This window comes from Phocoena phocoena, chromosome 13 (assembly GCF_963924675.1).
Source record: "Phocoena phocoena chromosome 13, mPhoPho1.1, whole genome shotgun sequence".
Classification (NCBI taxonomy): Eukaryota; Metazoa; Chordata; class Mammalia; order Artiodactyla; family Phocoenidae; genus Phocoena; species Phocoena phocoena.
The window spans coordinates 64,214,691-64,237,548 of record NC_089231.1 but is presented as its reverse complement, the minus strand read 5'-3'; the positions used below and the strand labels follow the sequence as shown (position 1 = coordinate 64,237,548).

General features: G+C 47.3%; 1 protein-coding gene across 1 annotated transcript in view; it reads left to right on the top strand.

The window, feature by feature from the left end:
- CRKL (CRK like proto-oncogene, adaptor protein) overlaps nt 1-22,651 on the top strand; it is a 28,224-nt gene extending 5,573 nt beyond the window's left edge. Inside the window, exons 2-3 of the mRNA XM_065890445.1 lie at nt 5,639-6,104; nt 22,517-22,651. Coding sequence (XP_065746517.1) covers nt 5,639-6,104; nt 22,517-22,651 — 601 coding nt within the window. The remainder of the gene's footprint in view (nt 1-5,638; nt 6,105-22,516) is intronic.
- Nucleotides 22,652-22,858: the final 207 nt, after the last annotated feature.

The window sequence follows — 22,858 nt, the reverse complement described above, 5'->3', positions numbered from 1 at the left end:
TAGGTGAGTGGAGAGCTGTGGCATCAGGGATGATTGAATGGTGCCTCTGAGAGAATGGAGAGGAGGGATGGGAGGAGGGGGTCGATGGTTTTCAACAGGGAAGCCAGGCGGGGTTCAGCAATCTGATGGGTTTGTTAACGAGAAGAGGGTTGGGGGCCAAATATACAGATTTGGGTCTAAGCTTTGGTGGAATCCGCAGAATGAGCAGAGGCAGAGAAGCTGTGGATGGAGGTGCAGAGGCGGAGGTGCAGAGGCAGGCGCCCCTGAAGACTGAGAGCCATTGGTGAAGGTGCGAAGCCAGGGATGGAGGGAGAGTCCTCCGTGCTCAGGGCCACCGAGGGATAAGAAGCGCTGGAAGCACTTTGAGCAGACGGGTACTTAGCCAGTCTTCTTGGAATTGATTCTTTTACCATCTGTTTTGTTTTCCAACTTTTTATTGTGAAATTTTTCATACATACACAAGAGTATGTGTATACATGTATATAATAAGGAAAATCTTCCATATCCATGTTACCCCCTTTAAAAACTAGAACAGGGAGCTTCCCTGGTGGCGCAGTGGTTGAGAGTCCGCCTGCCGATGCAGGGGACATGGGTTCGTGCCCCAGTCCGGGAAGATCCCACGTGCCACGAAGCGGCTGGGCCTGTGGGCCATGACCGCTGAGCCTGTGCGTCCGGAGCCTGCGCTCCGCAGCGGGAGAGGCCGCAACAGTGAGAGACCCACATACCGCAAAAAAAACAAAACAAAACAACTAGAACAGGACCTTTGAAACTCTCTCCTGCCAGAAGTTGATTGTATTACTTCCTTAACAGGAATAAGGTGATTGTAAGCATAGAAGGCATTAAAGCTGAAGTTTAAATAAAATGTTATATCTGTGATTTATACATGCAGCTGAGAATGCTTTTAACCAAAGGAGGAGGGAGATTCATTGTCATTCGATGAGGAGTGGCTTCTCTTCCAGAGCTGGCGGGAGAGGGAGAGGGAGAAGAAGCAGCATGGGTCTGGTGTGCTTGATGGGCTCGGGAAACTGTGTGTGTGTTGAATGCTATTTACAGTCCTGATGAAGGAACAAATTGCGAAACAATTGAGAAACAATGAGTTGTTCCAGTTTTATGTTTCCTATTTCTTTGGGCAGTGGGTTCTAATATGTTAAGTATTTCTGACCTGGCATCATCATGCTTTCATCTCTGCAGTGGGACTAATGTGTAATTTGCAGGGGATTTTGATGAATACACGAGTTTGAGAAAATGGGAAGTGGAGGGCTTTGAATTTGTCAGGGGTGTGGCTGGGAGGTTGATTTCTTTCCTGTCATATTTAGGGATGTCTGTGCGTGTGCCGAATCAGGAAAGGAGCTCCAGGTCACTGTAGCAGTGAAGTGGTGGAAAAAGTGTAAGCTGTCCTCCCTCTTGTCAGGTCTGCATGAGCACCCTCCCCAGCTCCGCCTCGGCTATCTAGACCAGGCCTCAGCGAACTCACGGTGAAGGGCTAGCTGTTCAGCACTTTAAGCTTTGTGGGCCCTGTTGTCCCCATCCCAGCCACTCAGCTCTGCCCTCGTACTGCGGAAGCAGCCACAGACAGCCCATGAGCGCATGGGCCTGGCTGGATTCTACTCAAACCTTATTTGTAAAACCAGCTGGTGGGCCGGTGGCCTGCAGGCCATAGTTTGTGGACCCCTTGGCCGGACTCACAGATAGTTTTTGTATAGTGTACTGGAGCCAAGAATGGTCATTACTTTTTTAAGGGTTATATGAAAAGAAGACTATCTGACAAAGGCCATATGTAGCCAGCAAGCCTCAAATGTGTGCCGGCCAGCCCGCTTCTGGCCTTGCTTGTGGGAACCAGCCAGCCCCACGAGCTGTGGGGAAGCTGGGAAGGGAGCGTTTGAACCTTTGGGCCTCTTAAGTCTTCTGATGTAGAATCAGAACGCGTAAGCCTGTCTTCCACGAAATCTTTCAGCTTTAAAGGGGGCTAGTCTTTGGCTTTTTCTGCACCATCCCCTTGCCTGTTCTGACCCTTAGCAGAACTTGACCCCGTCAACTTCTGTGGGACACATGAATGACACTTGGTGCTCTCATTTGCCTTCCAGTCTCTGTCGCTACTAAGTTTGCAGTCTTTGGAGAGCAGGAACTTGGTTTTAATTCATTGTTTGTCCCCCAAGTTCTTAGTACATAATAAGGCCAGTGGGTACCTGGGTAAATGGATGTCATTAGTGTTAATCCCTACTGAAGCTGTACTAGTGTTCTCACGGTCTGTGGAACTGCTTTTAACTTTTAACTGTATAAACAGTAAAATAACCCTTGAAGACGTCTGCAGTGGAACCAAGTGTGCTCTTGGTGAAGTATCTGAGTTTTGTTTAGTGTGACCCAAACTCTCACAGAATCTCCGTGGCCCTTGAATTAGGTTCAGGGGTGGGGGGTGAGGAGCTGATGGGGTGCTTAGTGCCGGTCAGGAACTGTTGTGGGTGTTTCACGCACAGCGTTAATTCTCAGACACCTGAAAGACCCACGGGTTGTCCCTGCGGCTGGCAAGCTGAGAGGCTGTGAGTGAGGACACTGCTTTGTGCAAATCCAAGTGGAAGGCATTGTACCTCCCAGGATTGCTGTGGGGATTCAATAATTTACTGTCTGCCAAGACTGCAGGCAGTCCCCAATGGAGGTATAAGTGTCAGCCTTTTCTTTGTTTTGCTGTTCCTGCTCACTCTTTTTTAGATACACTGATAGTAAGCAGTCTGCCCCTTTGTTGTCAGGTTGTTAATAAGTAATAAGGCCTTTGAGGTTTTAAATCACTCTTCCAACCACCAAGATATCCTGACTACTGTGAAGCTGGTCATTTACATTAAAAAGATGTAAGTTTTGCCAAATTACAAAGACAGACTTTTGGAGAGTAGTGTGGCAAAATGTACCAAGGGCCGTGAAAACGTTCCTGTTCTTTAATCCAGGAATCTAGGCTTTACAAGAAATACAGTGCAGGGAAATTAAATTCAAAAGAGTATGTGAAGATGGTAACAGAGAGAAAGAAGAACCCTTCAGAAACACAGGGATGCTTGTTTGCAGCAGGCTCACCGAATGAAGCAAGAGCAGTATAGTGGGGAAACGCAGAAAAACTGCCCCTGGCATGCATACATGGGACTCTTTTTTAAAAAAAAAAAAATTTATTTATTTATTTTTGGCTGCATTGGGTCTTCATTGCTGCGCGTGGGCTTTCTCTAGTTGCGGCAAAGCGGGGTTCTCATTGCGGTCGGCAAGCGGGGTTCTCATTGCGGTGGCTTCTCTTATTGCAGAGCACAGGCTCTAGGCGCAGACTTCAGTAGTTGTGGCACACGGGCTCAGTAGTTGTGGCTCACGGGCTTATTTGCTTTGTGGCATGTGGCATCTTCCTGGACCAAGGCTCGAACCCGTGTCCCCTGCATTGGCAGGCAGATTCTTAACCACTGCGCCACCAGGGAAGTCCTGTATGTGGGACTCTTAAGAAAGAAAGCCGTACATGGAAGCAACCTAAGTGTCCATCAACAGATGAATGGATAAAGAAGATGTGGCACATATATACAATGGAATATTACTCAGCCATAAAAAGAAACGAAATTGAGTTATTTGTAGTGAGGTGGATGGACCTAGAATATGTCATACAGAGTGAAGTAACTCAGAAAGAGAATGAAACAAATACTGTATGCTAATACATATATATGGAATCTTAGGGGGGAAAAAAGGGTCATGAAGTACCTAGGGGTAAGACGGGAATAAAGACGCAGACCTACTAGAGCATGGACTTGAGGATATGCGGAGGGGGAAGGGTAAGCTGTGACAAAGTGAGAGAGTGGCATGGACATATATACACTACCAAACGTAAAATAGCTAGCTAGTGGGAAGCAGCCGCATAGCACAGGGAGATCAGCTAGGTGGTTTGTGACTACCTAGAGGGGTGGGATAGGGAGGGTGGGAGGGAGGGAGACGCAAGAGGGAAGAGATATGGGAACATATGTATATGTATAACTGATTCACTTTGTTATAAAGCAGAAACTAACACACCATTGTAAAGCATTTATACTCCAATAAAGATGTTTTTAAAAAAAGAAAGCAAGCCGCAAAGTGGGCGGATGGGAGGGAGGGAGGGAGGAGGGAAGGAGAACTGTAGCTACCTTGGGGCAGGAACTGTGGGATTTTTTTCTCTTTTGTTTTCCTTTATTTTGCTGAACGTTGTAACATGGCAACACTTTTTTAAAAAGAAACTTTTTTTTTTAATTAAAGTGCTTCAACTTAGGAGATCATGTTGTTATGTGAAACAACTTTTTAGGTCATTAATTGGGGGAAAAAGAGGGGATGGCCATGATCTACTGGAAGACAAAACAACTGTAGTCAGTGGTTAGGCAGGCATAGGCCCTATCCCAGCATTCTCCCTCAGGCTGCTCCAGAACCAGCCTTGGTGATGACTCTACAGGCATCACCCCCTAAAGAGGTGGAGACTCTGGGTGAAGTTACTCTGGTGTAGATTATGTGCTTCAAAAAAGTTAAGGGGAGGAAATGCTAACAGCAAAATAGGTTTTCCCAAAGCTTCATGTATTCGCAACTTTCCAGAACACTTCTTAGGTGAAGAGAGACCTCTGTACTTCTCTTGCAGAAGGGGGCATTCCAGATGGGGTGTTGCTGAAGAGAAGGGAGACAGTGCTTTTCTTTCCTTTTTTTAAAAAAAAATTATTTATTTATTTTTGGCTGTGTTGGGTCTTTGTTGCTGTGCACATGGACTTTCTCTAGTTGCAGAGAGCAGGGGCTACTCTTCGTTGCGGTGCACAGGCTTCTCATTGCGGTGGCTTCGCGGAGCACGAGCTCTAGGCGCGCAGGCTCAGTAGCTGTGGCGCATGCACTTAGTTGCTCCACAGCACGTGGGATCTTCCTGGACCAGGGCTCGAACCTGTGTCTCCTGCATTGGCAGGCGGATTCTTAACCACTGTGCCACCAGGGAAGCCCGGGACAGTGCTTTTCTAACCGCCTCTAGGTGGTTCCGGGTGTGCGGGGCAGACTCACAGGGGGGCTCCGAGAGCGGGTGGCCAGGGGTGTGATGCTTAGGTGAGAGCTCTTGCGTCTGAGCTTTTCCGTGAAAATTTTCACGTTTTCGTTTTGAGGCTCAAATGATGATTCCTGTACAAGGTGCAGTATGGGTGTTTTTTTTTAAATTATAATGCAAGTATATACTCCCTTTTCTGGTGTTTATATTTTGAGGGGCACAGAGGCCTTTGTCATCTCTCTGGGTGCCCGGGGAAGTGTGCAGGGTGCACACCCTAGATTAGGACCAGAAGGAAGAGTATGTGGTGGTTGTGATGGGCCTAAGGAAGGAGGCAGCTGAACTTACTGAGGATTTAAAAATAATTTAAAAAATTCAGACCAGGTATCTGTATGTGTAAACAAAAGCTTCCTATGAAACAGAGATATGTGGGAGGGGTGCTGTGCATCTAACGTTAATATTCAGGATGTTAACTTCGATTGCATTACAAACTACAGAGGGTAAAACAGTGTGACAGGACCTTCTTAATGACTGAGAATATGGAGAGGGAAATAATTTGTTATTGAGTTAATTGGTTTATTTTAAAAGTTTGACAAACACTGGCATAGAGTAAGATTTTTCTCTTAATTTTCTCTCTCTCTGAAGGTATCCGAGCCCACCAATGGGATCTGTATCAGCACCCAGCCTGCCTACAGCAGAAGAAAATCTGGAATATGTACGAACTCTCTATGATTTTCTTGGGAACGATGCCGAAGACCTGCCCTTTAAAAAGGGTGAGATCCTGGTGATAATAGAGAAGCCGGAAGAACAGTGGTGGAGTGCCCGGAACAAGGATGGCCGGGTGGGGATGATTCCCGTCCCTTATGTCGAAAAGCTTGTGAGGTCCTCGCCACACGGAAAGCATGGGAATAGGAATTCCAACAGTTACGGGATCCCAGAACCTGCTCACGCGTATGCTCAGCCTCAGACCACGGCTCCTCTGCCTGCAGTTTCCAGCACTCCTGGGACAGCAGTCAGCCCTTTGCCATCCACACAGAATGGACCTGTCTTTGCAAAAGCAATTCAGAAAAGAGTGCCCTGTGCTTATGACAAGACCGCCCTGGCATTAGAGGTAAAATCTACTAAGGCTGGTTCTTTGGGTCCTTTGACACTCAGTTTTTGTTCTCTTTGGCCATGGCTTGCGGGGATCTCAGTTCCCCGACCAGGAATTGAACCCATGCCCTAGGCAGTGGAAGCACGGAGTCCTAACCACTGGACTGCCAGGGAATTCCCTAAAAATGCATATTTTTAGAAGAATGGTCCCATATATTTTTGTGTGTTATTTTTTTACTGATGTATAAATTTATATAAATTACATAAGTGAGGTGGGCCCTAAATATTATTGTATTAGAATATGGGATTTGGTACCACAGTTCCCCAGCTCTGTCATTTATTGATAACTTGTGAAAATGGTTTGTGAATCACACATTGCAATGTAAGTATCATTATGAGTACGGTTTTATACTCTTTCTTAGTATCATTACATCACATGTGTGTTAGAGAAACTGAGATTAAGTTATTGCTTGTTCTGTGTGTGTTCACCCCGAGGTCACAGTAGGGCAGAGCTGGGAGGCAGCCCAGGTGCATGGCAGGAGGATGAAGTCATGGGGCCTGTTGCTTCCGAGTAGCCTGCCCTCAGATTCAAAGGGAGCTGTGATTTTTGTGTGTTTTTTTTCACTGGTTATCCTCAGGTTTATTTGGACCAAGAGTAATACCCAAGTGAACTACACCTGGAGGTTTGGTTCAGAGTCTGAGGTTACTTCTCCCTCTCATGTTAGCTCTAAGGAAAGAGCATCTGAGGCGGGGACCGGGACTGGGGAGGACCCGGTGCTTTTATACTTCACAACAGGAAGGGAACCAGAGAGGCTCCCTCCACAGATGGAGGCCTGGCTGAGTAGGCCTGCTGGCCTTCTCATCCCCACACAGAGCTGCCCCTGCACGGTACACACCTCAGCACCCTGAAATAACTTGGGGGGTTCTGGGCTCTAAATACCTTCCAGTTTGCTTAGTGGTTTCAGGCTCTGGGAGCACTTCCACATCTCTGGTCTCCTCATGGGAGTAGGGAGCTAGGATTTAGAGTTGTGTTATGCAGCTGACGGTTGGCACACCAGGGTGAGATCCTGGGGGTCCAGGCTCCCAGTCAGAATTCCAAGCCCTGTAAAGGAAGTCAGGAAGTGGGTTCTTACCTGAGCCAGGATTTAAAGCCTCACTCCCTTTAGGATGCCTGTGTGTTGACTTCTGGCTCTAAGATGTGCGGTTTAGAAATCCCTGTCTCCCATGTTTGTTCTTTGGAGTGTGCACAGGGGGTTGTAGAGGGGATCACTCAGAGCTTGGGGAGTGGATACATAGGTGGGTGCCTTAGGGAGGCCGGGGTGAGGAGAAGGAGCCTGGTTCGTGAAGCATATTTGAAGATAACCCATCTTCTCATTGTTAACACTGCTCTTCTAGCCTCAGGCCCCAGAGACAGGTCTCCACACCTGAGCCTCCTCGTGACACCAGCCCAGCCATGTCAGCCTCGTGAAAGGCTGCCTTAGGTAATTAGAGTGTTAGTGGACCCAAGAAATAGACCTTTGCCAAATTCCACTTCATGGTATTTCCTGTGCTGTGTGTTTAAATGAGACTTTCAGCTATGCCGTAAATAAGTATGTCTGTGAATTATGTTATCTTCTAAAACTGATGCCTGTCGGATCTTGTTAAAAACACTCCCCTCTTGGGACTGTTGCAATTAGGTTACCAGGAAAAGTATTAAAATTAAAATAAGAAAGGTGAGACAAGTAGGAGAAAATGTGCCAGTAATTGAAGCTTCGTTATTCCCCTTGAGATGGTGTTACAAAGTGAGGATGGTTCAGGTGAACTTTACTTCCTGAGTTAGTTCACAAGGTTTTTTCATAAAACTTGAGTTTTGAAAGAACATTCCTGCACGCGAAGAGATATTTTAAGAGAGGTCTTTGTTTAGACACTTTGCTCTCTTGCTTACCTCTTTTTAGGAAACGAGTTTATCCTTGGGATTTGGTTTGAAAGGGGAGCCTCCCGTGCCCTTGGTGGAGCAGGGCTGGAAGGGCTCCTGGGAAGCAGGGGTGTTCTCAGGTGGTGGGGAGTGGCGAAGGCCTTTCCAAAGGTAGATCGTTGGCAGAAGAGAATGTTTGGAGCAGGGGTGCTGTGGTCATTACAAAATAACCTGCAGTCCAAGCTGTGTCCTCTGACACAGCGGCCCGCATTCGAGTCCCAGCTGTTCCTGGTGTGATCTTGGGCACGTTTCTCAAATTCTCTAAGCCTAAAAGGCACCCTGGCTCTGAGAGTTGATGTTTGTTTGTTAATCATCCATTCATGCATCCAACCTGTGAGGGGTGCCTTGTAGGGTCCTGCCACCAAAGAGCTTGCCACCTAATGAAAGATTAGAGGCAGAAACCAGCAGTGTGGTAAGTGATCTGATAACACAGAATAGGTGGGAGCAGAGATGGAGGTAGGAGATGGGAATGTGGGTGGGTGTTGGTCTGGGAAGGCTTCCTGCAGGAGGTGACCCTTGAACTGAGTTTTGAAGGATGACTAGAAGTTAGCTGGGTGAAGTGGGGGGAGGCATTCCTGGCAGAAGGAAGAGCTTGCAGGAACAAGAGAACACCACTGTGTAGCTGAAGGTCATTGAGAGTGTTGGGTGTGTTGGGCAAAAGACAAAAGCTTGGACGCGAGCTGTGACCATATCAGCAGAGAGCAAAGCTGAGGAGGTGAACAGTTTTCTTGTGGCCTTCATTGAGGCATGAAATCGCCAGTTTCTCACAGCTGTTAGAGGTTCTGAAGTTTGCAGGTGGGCAGTTTACCTTTTTATTGATTAATTTTTAAGTAATTTAGAGCAAATGCTTGAGTCTCCCTATAATAATATCAGTCTCCTATACTCATATTCCAGTATACTTTCCTGACTAGAAAAGGGCAGAAATTTGTTAGCACCTTCAGAGTTGTACTTAGCTCTGAGCACGCACAGCCAGGAGTCTGAATGGAGCCTCACGGAGCAGTGCCCCGTGGTGTGGGCTAAGGGAACGGTGGTGAAGTGGGGTAGGGGCTGCAGGTGAGGTGTGAAGGGAGTGGGGATGGATCGAGAGAGTCGAGGAGGGCAAGTGGGGTGGTCCTTAGCTCTGTCTTCCTGATGCCTCAGCTCCTACCTCACCCTCACCATGGACACCTCCACAAACATTCCCTTCTTCAGCAGAGGTTTCCTGAGTGCCTGGCTGTGGCTGTAGGAGTGGGGAGTGCAGCGGGGAGCAACGCAGAGGGCCCGTCTTTGTGGAGCCTGGGACACAGTCTCATGACATGGTCTCTGCTCCCACCAGGGAGAAACCAGCCGCCTCATCCCTGTCCTGTACCAGCCTCGCTCAGTGTGGACCCCTGCAGTTGTCCCTCTTGAGGTTTTTGTTTGTTGGTTTTGGTTTTTTCGGTCTTACCCACCTGTATGCTTCTGGTCTTTTAAAATCCTGATTACATTGTGTAGCATATTGATCACCCCCTCGGTTTCATGTTATCTGCACATTTCATAAATGCACGATCCAGATCCTTCTCTGCAGCCTCTCCTGATCCATGTCTGATATCTAAAAAAGGACAGTGAGGCTGGTCTGGTGTGACTTGTTCCTGACTGAGCCCATGCTGCCTTCTAGAGACCCTATTTCCCATTCTAAATGCTCATAAACCATCTGTCTGCTAATTGCATCCAGAATTTTGTCCAGGTTTGATCTCAAGCTCACCTTTTGCATTTCATAGAATTTGCCATTATCCCTGTTAGAACAAAAACCAAGAGACTTGACCCTTCTTAAGCCTGCAAGTGTTCTGTGATGTAATTCTCTGTGGCAGATGACCAGCACTGGACTGGTCCTGTTTGCCAGTGTGTTTGGTCAGCACTTGGATATCTGTCCTTATCAGCATGAGGCCATCCTTTCATCTGTGGTGCATATTTTTTCTGTGAGCTCACCAGCATGCTCAAGAAACCTGCTCTTCACTCCCATTGGGGTCATCTGCGATTGTGGTGTTTACATTTCTTGGGTGTCTACTCCCCATTTTGAAAACCCCTAGACATTGAGTTGCATCTGGTCTGAATCTTTTGAATTGACCTTCCTAAGACCCATGGTACTTCTTCCTTCACTGACTGGCCTAGAATTCCCAGATTTCTGCTTCCACAAGTTGGTTTTGCTTCATTGGTTAGAATTAAGTGTTCGCGTTAGCAGTTTCTTCATCACTGCTTCTACTTACTGAGAGGAAGTTATCTACAAGGCAAATCTAGGTTTCCTCAGTGCTGATTGTGTTTTTCTGCTCTCCTGGATCAGCTGTGAGTTCCTGTGGCTGGAACTCTATGCCCACAGTGATGTCGGGTCTGCATGTGGAGGTCTGTAAGGGTCAGAGGCATTGCCTCCCAGCGTGAGGGGGCTGCTCTGTCTCAGCGATTCCCCTCCTCACCAAGGCTTGTCAGAGATGCCCACAAGCTCACACCCACCTTCTTAAGGACTTTCATCAGGGCTGCCGGGCTCCTTCTCCATCCTTCTGTCGTTGATGTGTCACTTGTCCTTAACAGCATCCAGTTTTAGGAATTCTGTACCTAAGGTAACATTTTTTTTTTCTAGCATATCATATTCTTATTGGATTGTGAATTAGAGAATATTCTTAAAAGGGTTTTGTTCCTCTTTCTTACTATGTAAATTGAGTGAGAGTACTGTGAAATTGGGGCCCTAGTGTGGTTCAGACAAGGCCAGTCCCAGCCTGGTCATTAAGCTAACCTCAGTTTTCCATACGTGGTAATAGCTACTGTGTAAGGAGAACCATCAGCTAGGGCTTCGCAGAGAATATTTTAGTTGATCCTCATAGCTGCCCCATTTTATGCACTTAGAACTTGAGGTTTGTTTAATTTGTTGACAGTCTCATAGTTGGTATGTGGTAGAGCTAGGACTCAGCCCACACAGTCTTTCTTTAAACAGCTTTATTGAGATAAAATTCACATATCATACAATTTACCCATTTAAAGTGTACAACTTAGTGGTCTTTGGCATGTTAAATTATTCATTTTTTAAAAATTGTGATGAAATGTGCATAACAGAATTTGCCCTTTTTAAGTGTTCAATTCAGTGGCATTAATTGCATTCACAGTGTTGTGCAGTTATCAGCACTGTTTCCAAAACTTTTTCCTCACCCCAAACTATAACCATTAAGCAGTAACTCCCTACCCTCCTCTCCTGAGGCCCTGGTAACCTCTAGTCTACCTTCTATCTGTATGAATTTGCCTATTCTAGATACCTCATATAATAAATGGAATCATAAAATATTTGTCCTTTGGATTGGGCTTATTTCACAGAGCATAATATTTTAAGGTTCATCCATGTTATAGCAAGTATCTTCATTCTTTTTATAGCTAAGTAAAATTCCATTGTATGGATAGAGACCACATTTTGTTTATCCATTCATTAGGTAATGGTCATTAGAGTTATTTCTACCTTTTGGTTATTGAGGATAGTGTTACGAACATTTATGTACATGTTTTTGTTTGAATACCTGTTTTCAGTTCTCTAGGGTATATGCCTAACAGTGGAATTGCTGGGTAGCTCTTTAACTTTTGAGGCCAACTAAACTGTTTACACAGTGGCTGCACCATTTTACAATCCCACAAGCAATCCACAGTTCTCCACATCCTCATCAACACCTGTTATTTTCCTTCTTTTTAAAATTTATAGCCATCCTACTGGCTATAAAGTGGCATCTTGTGGTTTTGATTTGCACTTCTGTAATTACTAATTATGTTAAGTGTCTTTTCCTGTGCCTCTTGGCCATTTTTATATCTTCTTTAGGAAAATGTTCAAGAGCTTTGCCCATTTTAATTTTAATTTAATTTTATTTTATTTTTGCCTGTTTTAAAATTGTGTTGTTTGGTTTTTGTTGTTGAGTTTTAGGAGTTTTTCATATATTTTGGATATTAAACTCTTATCAGAGGTATGATTTTTAAATACTTTTTTCCGTTCTGTAGGTTGTCTTTGTACTTTCTTGTCAGTATACTTTAATGCACGTTGTTGATTTTGATGAAGTTCATCTTATCTATTTTATCTTTTGCTGCTTGTGCTTTTGATGTCATATCTAAGAATCCATTGCCAAATTCAGGGTCATGAAGATTTACCCCCATGTTTTCTTCTAAGAGTTTTATGGTTTTAGCTTTTACATTCAGGTCGTGTATCCATTTTGAGTTAATTTTTGTATATGGATTGACATGGGCGTCCAAATTCTTTCTTTGCAGGTAGAAAATCTAGTCGTACCAGTACCATTTGTTGAAGAAATTGTTCTTTCCCCATTGAATGGACTTGGCACCCTTTTCAAAAATCAGTTGGCCAGGGAATTCCCTGGTGGTCCAGTGGTTAGGACTTTGTGCTTCCATTGCAGGGGTCATGGATTCCATCCCTGGTCGGAGAAGTAAGATCCCACAAGCCACAGGATGTGGCAAAAAATAATAATAATCGTTGGCCAGAGATGTATGAGTTTATTTATGAACTCTCAATTCTATTCCATCGATCCATATGTCTGTCTGTGTGCCAAGACCACACTGTTTTGATTTCCATAGCTTTGTGTAGTGGGTTTGAAGTCAGGAAATATGAGTTCTCCAACTTTGTTCTTCTTTTTCAAGATTGTTTTGGCTATTCAGCATGCCTTGCAGTTCTATATGAATTTGAGGATCAGCCTTTCCATTTCTGGGGGGAAGAAAAGCTGTTAGAATTTTGATAGAAATTGTGTTGAATTTGTAGATGACTTTGGGTAGTGTTGACATCTTGAAAATATTGTCTTCCTATCCACGAACACTGGATGTCTTTCCATTTATTTAAGTCTTCTTTAATTTCTTTTAGCAGTGTTTTGTAATTTTTGGTGTACAAGTCTGTCACCTTGGTTAAATTTATTCCGTTACTCTATTCTTTTAGATGCTATCGTAAATGGAATTGCATTCTTTTTTTTTTTTGGCTGCGCTGCGCAGCTTGCGGGATCTCAGTTCCCCAACAAGGATTGAACCTGGCACGACAGTGAAAGCGCCAAGTCCTAACCACTGGACCACCAGGGAGTTCCCTGGAATTACATTCTTATTTGCTCACTGCTGGTGTATAGAAACACAACTGATACTGTGTGTTGATCTTGTACCCTGCAAATTGGCTGAGTTTTATTAGCTCTAATAGCTTTCTTCTGGAATCTTTCTACATATAGGATCAGGTCATCTGTGAATGGAGATGGTTTTACTTCTTCCTTTCCATAGCCCACTTTCTCTTGCACCATGGCATACCTTTAACCCCTGACTCATCCTAAAATAAAACCCCTGTGTTTTCATAAGAAATGTTAACCAGTAAGTAGCCCTCTTGAACCAAGTTAATACCCTGAAGGATAATGGCAATTTTAAAGAGACTGAGTCTTCAATATTAAAAACCAGTCAGTAGGGCTTCCCTTGTGACGCAGTGGTTAAGAATCCACCTGCCAATGCAGGGGACACGGGTTTGAGCCCTGGTCTGGGAAGATCCCACATGCCACGGAGCAACGAAGCCTGCACTCTAGAGCCCACGAGCCACAACTACTGAAGCCCGTGCTCTGCAACAGTAGAATCCACTGCAATGAGAAGGCCGTGCACCACAACGACAAGTAGCCCCCGCTCACTGCAACTAAGGAAAGCTCGCACACAGCAACCAAGACCCAACGCAGCCAAAAATAAAATAAATAAATAAATTCATTTTTAAAAAAAAAAGCACCAGTCAGTAGCATCCGGTTGTAGGTGAGGGTACATGAGGCCACTTGATGGCTGCTCAGGGCACATGGACATGGAGGGTTTGATTCAGGTGCAGGTGCCCAGAGCACATGGGGCGGTGTTAGAGCAGGCAAAGGGCCCAGGCAGCTCCATGAGGGCAGGTGGGCTGTCTGCTTCTTTCTGTCTTGTGTCCTTCCAGGCCTGGCACATGGATGTTCAGCATGCGTTAAATGAGTGAACGAATGAAAGCCACAAACGGCAGGATGAAAGCTGCCTGGTGATTGTAGCACGTGGGTTTTTGCTTTGTTTTACATCTTTTTGGGGTTACGGACCCCTTTGAGAATCTGATGAAAGCTGTGGACTCTTTCTCCAGAAAAACAACATATATTAATGTATTTACATATAGTTCTGCATATACTTTGAGGATCTTTAATATCTGAGACCCATTCCTGTCACCGAAGTTAGGACTTCTGACTCCAGTGTAACCCATTGCACTCCTGATCTTGTTTTTATGGCGCCTGACTGGGGAAGCAGAAAGCTGCTGTGGCAGCCAGTGCTGGGGCCTCCTGCAAGGAGGACTGCTCTTTGAATCAGGTGCCAGAAGACAGGCGGCAGAGTAATTTCCAGAGCTCCTGTTCACACTCGGGACAGGTAGGGCTCCAGGAGACCATGGCCACATCAGGAAGTATCCTCTTGGCGTCTCCCTCTTCCTACCCCTCGTGTCAGCCTCACACAGAATGGAGCCTGCTAGTGTGTGCTCCATCTTAGAGTTGAAGCAAACCCCAGTGCGCTGGCAGTTCTTATCATGAGGAGGACTGTCACAGGGTGACAGTAAAGGACATAAGGACGTAAGGAATGTTTTCTCGATCTGTTGATTGGGTTGGCCACGCCTTCCAGGCTCACATTGGTCCTTGAGCTGAGTTGGTACCCAACCACTTCAAGATTTATCTGCCTTCCAAAGTGAGTGCTGCTTTCGGCTCAGCCCTTCTACCATGAAGCCCAAGGAAGGGCACCGGACCAGCACTGAGAGCTCCCAACCATGCTGGGCCCTGGACCCGAGGGGCTGTGTGGTCAAGCCGTGGAAGAAGCCAGTCCACAGCCAGCCCCGTCCCATGTGTGGTGTTCTGGGGCTCGGACCCGTGGAAGGGGGACTTCAACTGAGGTAGAAAACAGCACAAGGAGTGACGGGCTGTGTTTTGACATGTGAGGGCTCCTGCAAGGCCAGAGTGTGGCATTAATGGTCAGGTGGCCATCAGAAGTCTCCCAGCCCTTCTACCCTCCTGGGCTGCACCCAGCCGCGCTCTGCTACTCAGGGTCCCTCAGGCGAAGTCCTCGTCCTCGCTCCTGTGCTCTGCAACATGGACTCAATACTGCTTTTCAGCCACTCGCTTTTTGCACTGTTTTTATCATCTAACAGACATTTGCTGAGTGTCTGCCACGTCTAGACAGTGGGTTATTTATTGTCTGTCTCACAGTGAAGAGGGTAGGAGCTGCAGTCGATGTGCAGCACATCTCACTGAACTGATTAGGCAGAATTAGCAGAAGGTATCCCGTGAAGACCGTCAGAGTCAGGAGTGAATTGGCAGAGGTGCGGGTGGGATGTTCTGGCACCTTCCTTTGCATCCTCCCGTGGTCTTCCTCGTTGCTTGGGACCCTTCACAGTGACGTATCAGACTTCGAGTCTCCAGGCCTTCCCCTCATCTCCTCTCTCTAACAGGCATCCTTCCCATCCCCTGTCGGTTTGGAGAGGACCCTTGTTACTGACAGGGTTGAAAACCCACTTCAGTACAGTGCTTCTCCATTGCTGGTTCCAGTTCTCCCCGGTACCAGCCAGAGGACAGTGACAGCTGGTCGGGGGCATGATCGTGGGGTGGGGACTGGGTCTACTCAGGAATCTCTATGCCAATAGCAGCTACTGTTTACTTCGCTGGGTGTTGTGGTTAACACTTCCATTTAGTACTTCCTTTAATTATTGCAAGAACCTTCCGAAGTCAAAAGAAAACGGAGACTTGGACAACTTGAACAGTTTGTCACAGTAATGTAGCCCTAAAAGTGGCAGAACCAGAACATCGGTCCAGCCCTGCCCCACTCCAAAGGTCATAGCGTGAGTCACCGCATGGTGCCATCCTAAACCTGCTTTAAGCAGAGACTGCTTACCTCCCGCTGTTGTAGATCTTAGATCTTAGTTTCAGGTGTGTCCTGAGTACACAGTACAGAATCCAGCCCATCTCCAGTGGCGGCCGCCCAGAGCCCTTCCTGCTCTCAGTGGCGGCGTGTGCAGCTTTATAAGGCCGTTTATGGGAGCTGGGATTGTCCTTAAGGTGTGTTTGACTTTGGTCAGGGTTGCTTATGTTCCTTCAGTTGTGGAAGCAGAGCAGAGATCCAAGGTTTCTTAGGACAAGCTTGATGGTGCTGGGCAGTAGCCTGGAACATGGTTTTTAACATCTTACGCTGTGCAGTCGTGTGGTCGCACTTCCAGTACATCACGTCCCTATATCTGTCATACAGCCCATCTCTGGGCAAGACCGTGGCAGGTTTGAGAAACTGAAAGGAAGCCACTGTGATTGGGGTGAGGGTCAGAGATAGGAAGAGTTGGGGACCAGAGGAGGCAGAGCCTTGGAGACCGGAGTTTGGATGGTGCTCTTGTGCAAATAAATGGTGTGGGGGGTTCAGAGGCAGAGCAGTGACCTAATTATCTTTATGTTTTCAAAAGGTCTGTCTTCTGCTGTCCTTAGGCCCTTGTGCCTGTCACTTCTGTCCTCAGAACCTTGCTGCTTACTTGGCCATCTGTCTCTAGCACGTGCGGACAGCAGCCTGTCGTTTTTTCTCTTTTCCCTGATTCTGCAGACTTCCCTGGAAAGCTTACAAGAGCCCTGTGACATGGAATGCGAAATGAGCGAGACCAGCCTCCTCCTTCTGAGAGTGCTGTGTGGGGGTGGGGGACGAGGACGAGCAGAATGGAGCCCCCATGGGGCAGAGGGGCAGCAGAGCAAGAGGGAGGTGAAGTCTCCTGCTTCAGGTGCCTTGGCATCAGCGGGAGGGGACTGGCCCGGGGCCATTGACCTGGGCCCCAGGAGTTCCTTGGTGGTAGGTGGGGGCCAGGCTGGGGGAGAGGAAGGGTTGGGAGCTGGGCTGAATGGCAAGGGTGGCAGGGGATGGAAGGTGGCTGGTCTGGTAGAGCCAGGCCGTTGGGGGGGGGGCACCTGGAGGAGAGGGGGCATTAGCAAGAGGTCTCAGCGTGTTCCTGGCCCTCGGACTGGAGGAATAAGCTCAACCAGGATGTGGGAGAGGGCTGCTGGGGCCAGGTTTTCAGGAAAGTGAGATTTTTTCTTGCACATTTATCAAACATCAGATAAGGCAGGCTAAGATTACAAACTTGAGGCAAAATATATGCACTCTGGGCATCCAGAGTCCAGGTGAAGATAGAAAAGCATAGATAAAAGACAGAATTCCCAGAGTATTTTTTGTAGGATGTCAAATGAGTGGAGCAAACAAAAACTTCAGTCTTGGGGAGAAGCCGTTGATCCTGACATCTGCCAACAGCACCTGTCAGCCAAAACTGCATTATATTTGTTTCTTTTTAGTCTGAGCTATTCTGGCCTTAGTCTTTTTTTTTAAAAAACATCATTGTCAGAGTCTGATCTGGCTCTGAGTGCAGGCCTGCCTACAGACTGCCCAGGGACCCTCAGGCCATCATCCCTTTGCACCACAGCGTCCACCTGGGCGTTAGCTCACCTGGTCCCTCTCCCCTTTGCTCACCACATCTTCTTTACAGGCACGCACTCACACACCCTCTTATTTGTCCTTGCCTTTTCTTTCTTGCTTTTTTTGGAAAAATTTTAAATTTATTTTTGGCTGCATCGGGTCTTGCTGCATGCGTGCTTTCTCTAGTTGTGGTGAGAGGGTGCTACTCTTCATTGCAGTGCGCGGGCTTCTCACTGCAGTGGCTTCTCGTTGCGGAGCACAGGCTCTAGGCGCACGGCTTCAGTAGTTGTGGCTCGCGGGCTCTAGAGTGCAGGCTCAGTAGTTGTGGCACGCGGTCTTAGTTGCTCTGCAGCATGTGGGATCTTCCTGGACCAGGACTGGAACCCGTGTCGCCTGCATTGGCAGGTGGATTCTTAACCACTGTGCCACCAGGGAAGTCTCATGTCCTTGCCTTTTCTTATACTTATTTCAGTACATTGATTATATTGTATTTTCCGTAAGTCATTTTGTAATGGTGTCAGTAGTTTTATATCCATGAATTTTCATTTCTTTCCTATTTCATTATTTAAAAAATAAAGACAGGTAATCATTTTCTTAGCTGAAAAGGAAATAAGGAAAGAACATGCTCTCATATGTTGGAGAGAGAATGTGCCAGTGAGGCTCCCCACATTGGTGGCCTTATTGTGCTCCAGGCACGAGACAGCTGGTTCCTGCAGTGGAGACGTGAGGAGGCCAGGGGTCTGGGGGAGGTAGGGGTGGGGGTGGCTGCAGGGCCTGGGTTTGTAGTATCCCAGCAGCTCCTGCCTGCAGAGGATTCTCTATGTTCACATAGGCCCCATCTTAATTTTTGTGTTAAATGAGTTTCATCTCATGTCTTAAGTTTGTGCTTAAATATTTTTTTTAATGGAATAAGACAGATTGGACACAAGTCATGACTGCAGATCCCCATTGACTTCAGCTCCCTTTGATCTTCAGCTTTGTGATTTCTGCACAGTCTCCACTGCAGCTCAAGGTTCCATCTGCAGTAGAGCTTTCCTTGGATCCGATCTGGCAAATATCTTCACTAGAGATAGCAATGTGGTCATAATCAGAGTTTTCCTCTTTTATGACTTCTGTATGGTAGGAAAAGAATATACATATTACAGAGCTAAATCTTTGGTACACTTCAAAGAACATGAATTTATTCTTAATTATCAGAATCGTTGGTGTGATATCCTAGTTATGAATAAGAAAGACATTTCTCTTCCTGCCACCTATGAATAAAAACATTGTTACTTGGAGAAAGGGAGCAATACTTGAACTCTAAGCACTAATCTTAAAACAATCTGTATTTTAGAAGTCTACTAAAGACATTTAAAAACTTAACTCTTATATTAAATTAGTTTATTCTTTCCCCCCAATTTTTTTTTTTTTTTTTGCAGTACGCGGGCCTCTCACTGTTGTGGCCTCTCCCGTTGCGGAGCACAGGCTCCGGACGCGCAGGCTCAGCGGCCATGGCCCACAGGCCCAGCCGCTCCGCGGCATGTGGGATCTTCCCAGACCGGGGCACGAACCCGCGTCCCCTGCATCGGCAGGCGGACTCTCAACCACTGCGCCACCAGGGAAGCCCCCCCCAAATTTTTATTTCCTTTTAAGGCAAAACAAGAGAAAACATGTCTTTTCAGTTGTAATTTTTTTTTCCACTGAGGTATTTTACAACTTAATTTTTAATACAAGTCTTAAAATAGAATTACCAGTTGTTAACCTTCAAATTTTAATTGTTCCACCAACTTAAGGTGTTAAAGTTGAGTGATGACATAAGTTTGAAAATAAATATAATAATTTAATTTATAAATATGTGTAGTTAGCTTTTTACGCCTTGTTTTTCTCATATACATATCTAGTACTTGGCTACAAAAATCTGAATACTATAGTGCATTTATTTTTGTCTTGCGACGTCATTATATAAAATCTAATTCTTAATTACTGGACTAACTCTACAAGCTGTATTACAGTAAAGTTGAATTTGTAGTTTTCCTAAATAAGAGGAGTTTGAGTCAGAATTCAGACTGGGAACTTAGGGACCCTCCCCCCCCATTTTTTAAAATTTAAACTGAATTTATACTGTGTTCTAACCAGGGAGCCTCAGGGGATAACACTCTTTTCCGTTGTCATTTTGGCAAGTACTCCCAAGTAAGCCGGTCTCCACAAGGCAAGAGGTTCCATTTGGTAATAGCGCTGTTGTCCATGTAAGTGTGACCACAGTAGGTTTGGGGAGTTAAGCAGTTGGTGTGCTGGTTCGAGCATCCCGGTGAGCAAGTGGGTTGATGAAGTCAGCAGTGCTGGGTGTGGGGGAGACCTCAGGGCAGGGATGCGACGTTAGGGCAGAGAGTGGCTGGGGAGCCAAGGGGTCCTCGTGCAGCTGGGCTGTGCTGCCCTGGCCCCCCTGCTCCAGCCTACCTTACAGGAGGGTGGAATGTGTGGAGGATCAAGGCTGAGCCCTGCAGCAAGAACCCTCTGAAAAGGCGGCCACACAGCCAAGCTGCTGACACGCAGCGTCTGCTGAATCGAACTCTGGCCCCCACAGCAGCTGCTGGCGGTGTGTTTCCTTCTCCGTCCCCAGCTCTTCCCCAGCCTGAGCCTTCGATTTCGTGCACAAGTCAGGATGAAATCACCACCTGGACAGACTGGGTGGGCACGGGCACAGTGTTCAGTCCTCTGTTTCGCACCGGCATCACCTAATAAGCACCGCGTCTCCCACCCCCGTGAGCCGAGTGATGTCCTGGTGCTTCCATACAAATGGCTCGTCTTGTGTAGACCAGGAGCCGTCTTAGAGCCTGGAGTTTGGTTTTAAGAGTGCAGTCGCTGGCCCTGTAACCTGAACGCCTGGGAGCCAGGAAGGGCAGGTGTGGCTCTGCCTGGGGCCCCGGGCGCCTCCGGGGCCCTTGGTCACTCCGGGCCAGCAGTCAGCTCTCTAGCCCAGCAGCTTTAGCAGAAGATGCCTTTTCCAAAATGAAATACTGCATGGAACCCCATAGATGTCAGATTAAAAGTTTTTTAATATAAAGGTGTTTTGTAAATTGAGATTTACAAGGATTAAGAAGGCAGTTGGGGGGGTGGTCGACTTTTACAATGGGCAGAAAACATTGGAAATAACGTGAATGGTAGATAACTTTTTTTTTTTTTTTTGTGGTACACGGGCCTCTCACTGTTGTGGCCTCTCCCGTTGCGGAGCACAGGCTCCGGACGCGCAGGCTCAGCGGCCATGGCTCACGGGCCCAGCTGCTCCGCGGCATGTGGGATCTTCCCGGACCGGGGCACGAACCCGTGTCCCCTGCATTGGCAGGCGGACTCTCAACCACTGCGCCACCAGGGAAGCCCAACCAGCTCACTTTTGAGTGTACTTTGTTGCGTGCAGTGAGAGGTGTGTTTTGCCCTTTACCTTGCTATTCTCGGGGGCCTTCCATCAGACACATGGGACAGAAGCTTCGTTCCAAGGAAAGCACATGAGCAGCAGCCAGCAGGGCAGCATGGAGTAATGGGGCAGGAACACGCTTGACTGCTTCTGATTATAACTTTTATAAAATACACATTTACAAGATTGAAGTCCCAGTCTGACATCTGTTGGAGTTTAAAGCACCTCCTCAGAGCTCAGGGTCTGCAGACAATTTGAAAACCACACCCAGGTCAAAATTGCTGCCTCCCCTTGATGAGCAAAGCAGCCCCTGGCTGGTGCCTGTCCTCTGGCCGTAGGTAGGATTCCTACCACCCTGAAGCTGAAGGTTGGTTTGAAAAGGTTCTCTGAGCTGGGCTTCCTTCCCCCGAGACTGGCCGGTGGGAGACGCTGCAGCAGGGGAGGCAGCGGACAGGGTGTTCTTGGCGGTAGAAGCTCCTTCCCGTGAAAAAGGGTGGAGATGGCTTTGTTTCTTTTTTTTTTTTTTTTTTTTTTTTGCGGTACGCGGACCTTTCACTGTTGTGGCCTCTCCCGTTGCGGAGCACAGGCTCCGGACGCACAGGCTCAGCGGCCATGGCCCATGGGCCCAGCCGCTCCGCAGCATGTGGGATCCTCCCGGACTGGGGCACAAACTCACGTCCCCTGCATCGGCAGGCGGACTCCCAACCACTGCGCCAGCAGGGAAGTCCCGCTTTGTTTCTTTTAATGCACTTTTTGCGTGAGTTGAACCGTTCTCAGAGTCAGGTGTTCATTCTGTGCCATTGGAGTTAGTAGCCAATCTGGGGGGAAAAGGCTGCCTCAGAGCACGTTCTCACAGCTGAGCAGAAGCACCCTGGCTTGCTGGTAGCACCTTGTGTCTTTGGCACGGCCTGATTTTATTTAATTTTTGTCTGCATTGGGTCTTCGTTGCTGCGCGCAGGCTTTCTCTAGTTGCGGCGAGCAGGGGCTACTTTTCATTGTGGTACACGGGCTTCTGGTTGTGGTGGCTTCTCTTGTTGTGGAGCACGGGCTCTAGGCACACGGGCTTCAGTGGTTGCAGTGTGCTGGCTCAGTAGTTGTGGCTCGCGGGCTACAGAGCTCAGGCTCAGTAGTCGTGGCACATGGGCTTAGTTGCTCCATGGCATGTGGGATCTTCCTGGACCAGGGCTGGAACCCATGTCCCGTGCATTGGCAGGCAGATTCTTTTTCTTTTTTTTTTTTAATAAATTTATTTTATTTATTTTTGGCTGCGTTGGGTCTTCCTTGCAGTGTGCGGGCTTCTTATCGCGGTGGCTTCTCTTGTTGCGGAGCACAGGCTCTAGACGCGTGGGCTTCAGTAGTTGTGGCTCGTGGGCTTTAGAGCACAGGCTCAGTAGTTGTGGCGCACGGGCTTAGTTGCTCTGCAGCGTGTGGACTCTTCCTGGACCAGGGATCGAACCTGTGTCCCCTGCATTGGCAGGCGGATTCTTAACCACTGCACCACCAGGGAAGCCCACGGCATGATTTTAGGTCTAAGCACTGAGAAAAATGAGAGTCCTAAGAAGAAAATGTGTTGGTTCCTTTCAGTGGAATAGCATGTGTGATTTAGTTTTCAGAGAAAACGCTGACTTCGTCTTCTTTCTCCCCCTTACAGGTGGGTGACATCGTGAAAGTCACAAGGATGAACATAAACGGCCAGTGGGAAGGCGAGGTGAACGGGCGCAAAGGGCTCTTCCCCTTCACGCACGTCAAAATCATCGACCCTCAGAACCCGGATGAAAACGAGTGATGCTGCTGCCCTGTGCCTGCTGCTTCATCGTCCTGCCCCACACGCCTCCTTCAAGCGGGAAAGCGTCCTCTCGGGCAGGTCACACGCGCTGCCAACGTCCAGCTTCTGCAGCGGGCAGCCTCCCACACATTGGAATGCTCACAGTGGCTGCCCCGGCATTTGTATCATAGTCGTGTTGTCAAAGAGTAGCTGATTTTAGAATTCTTT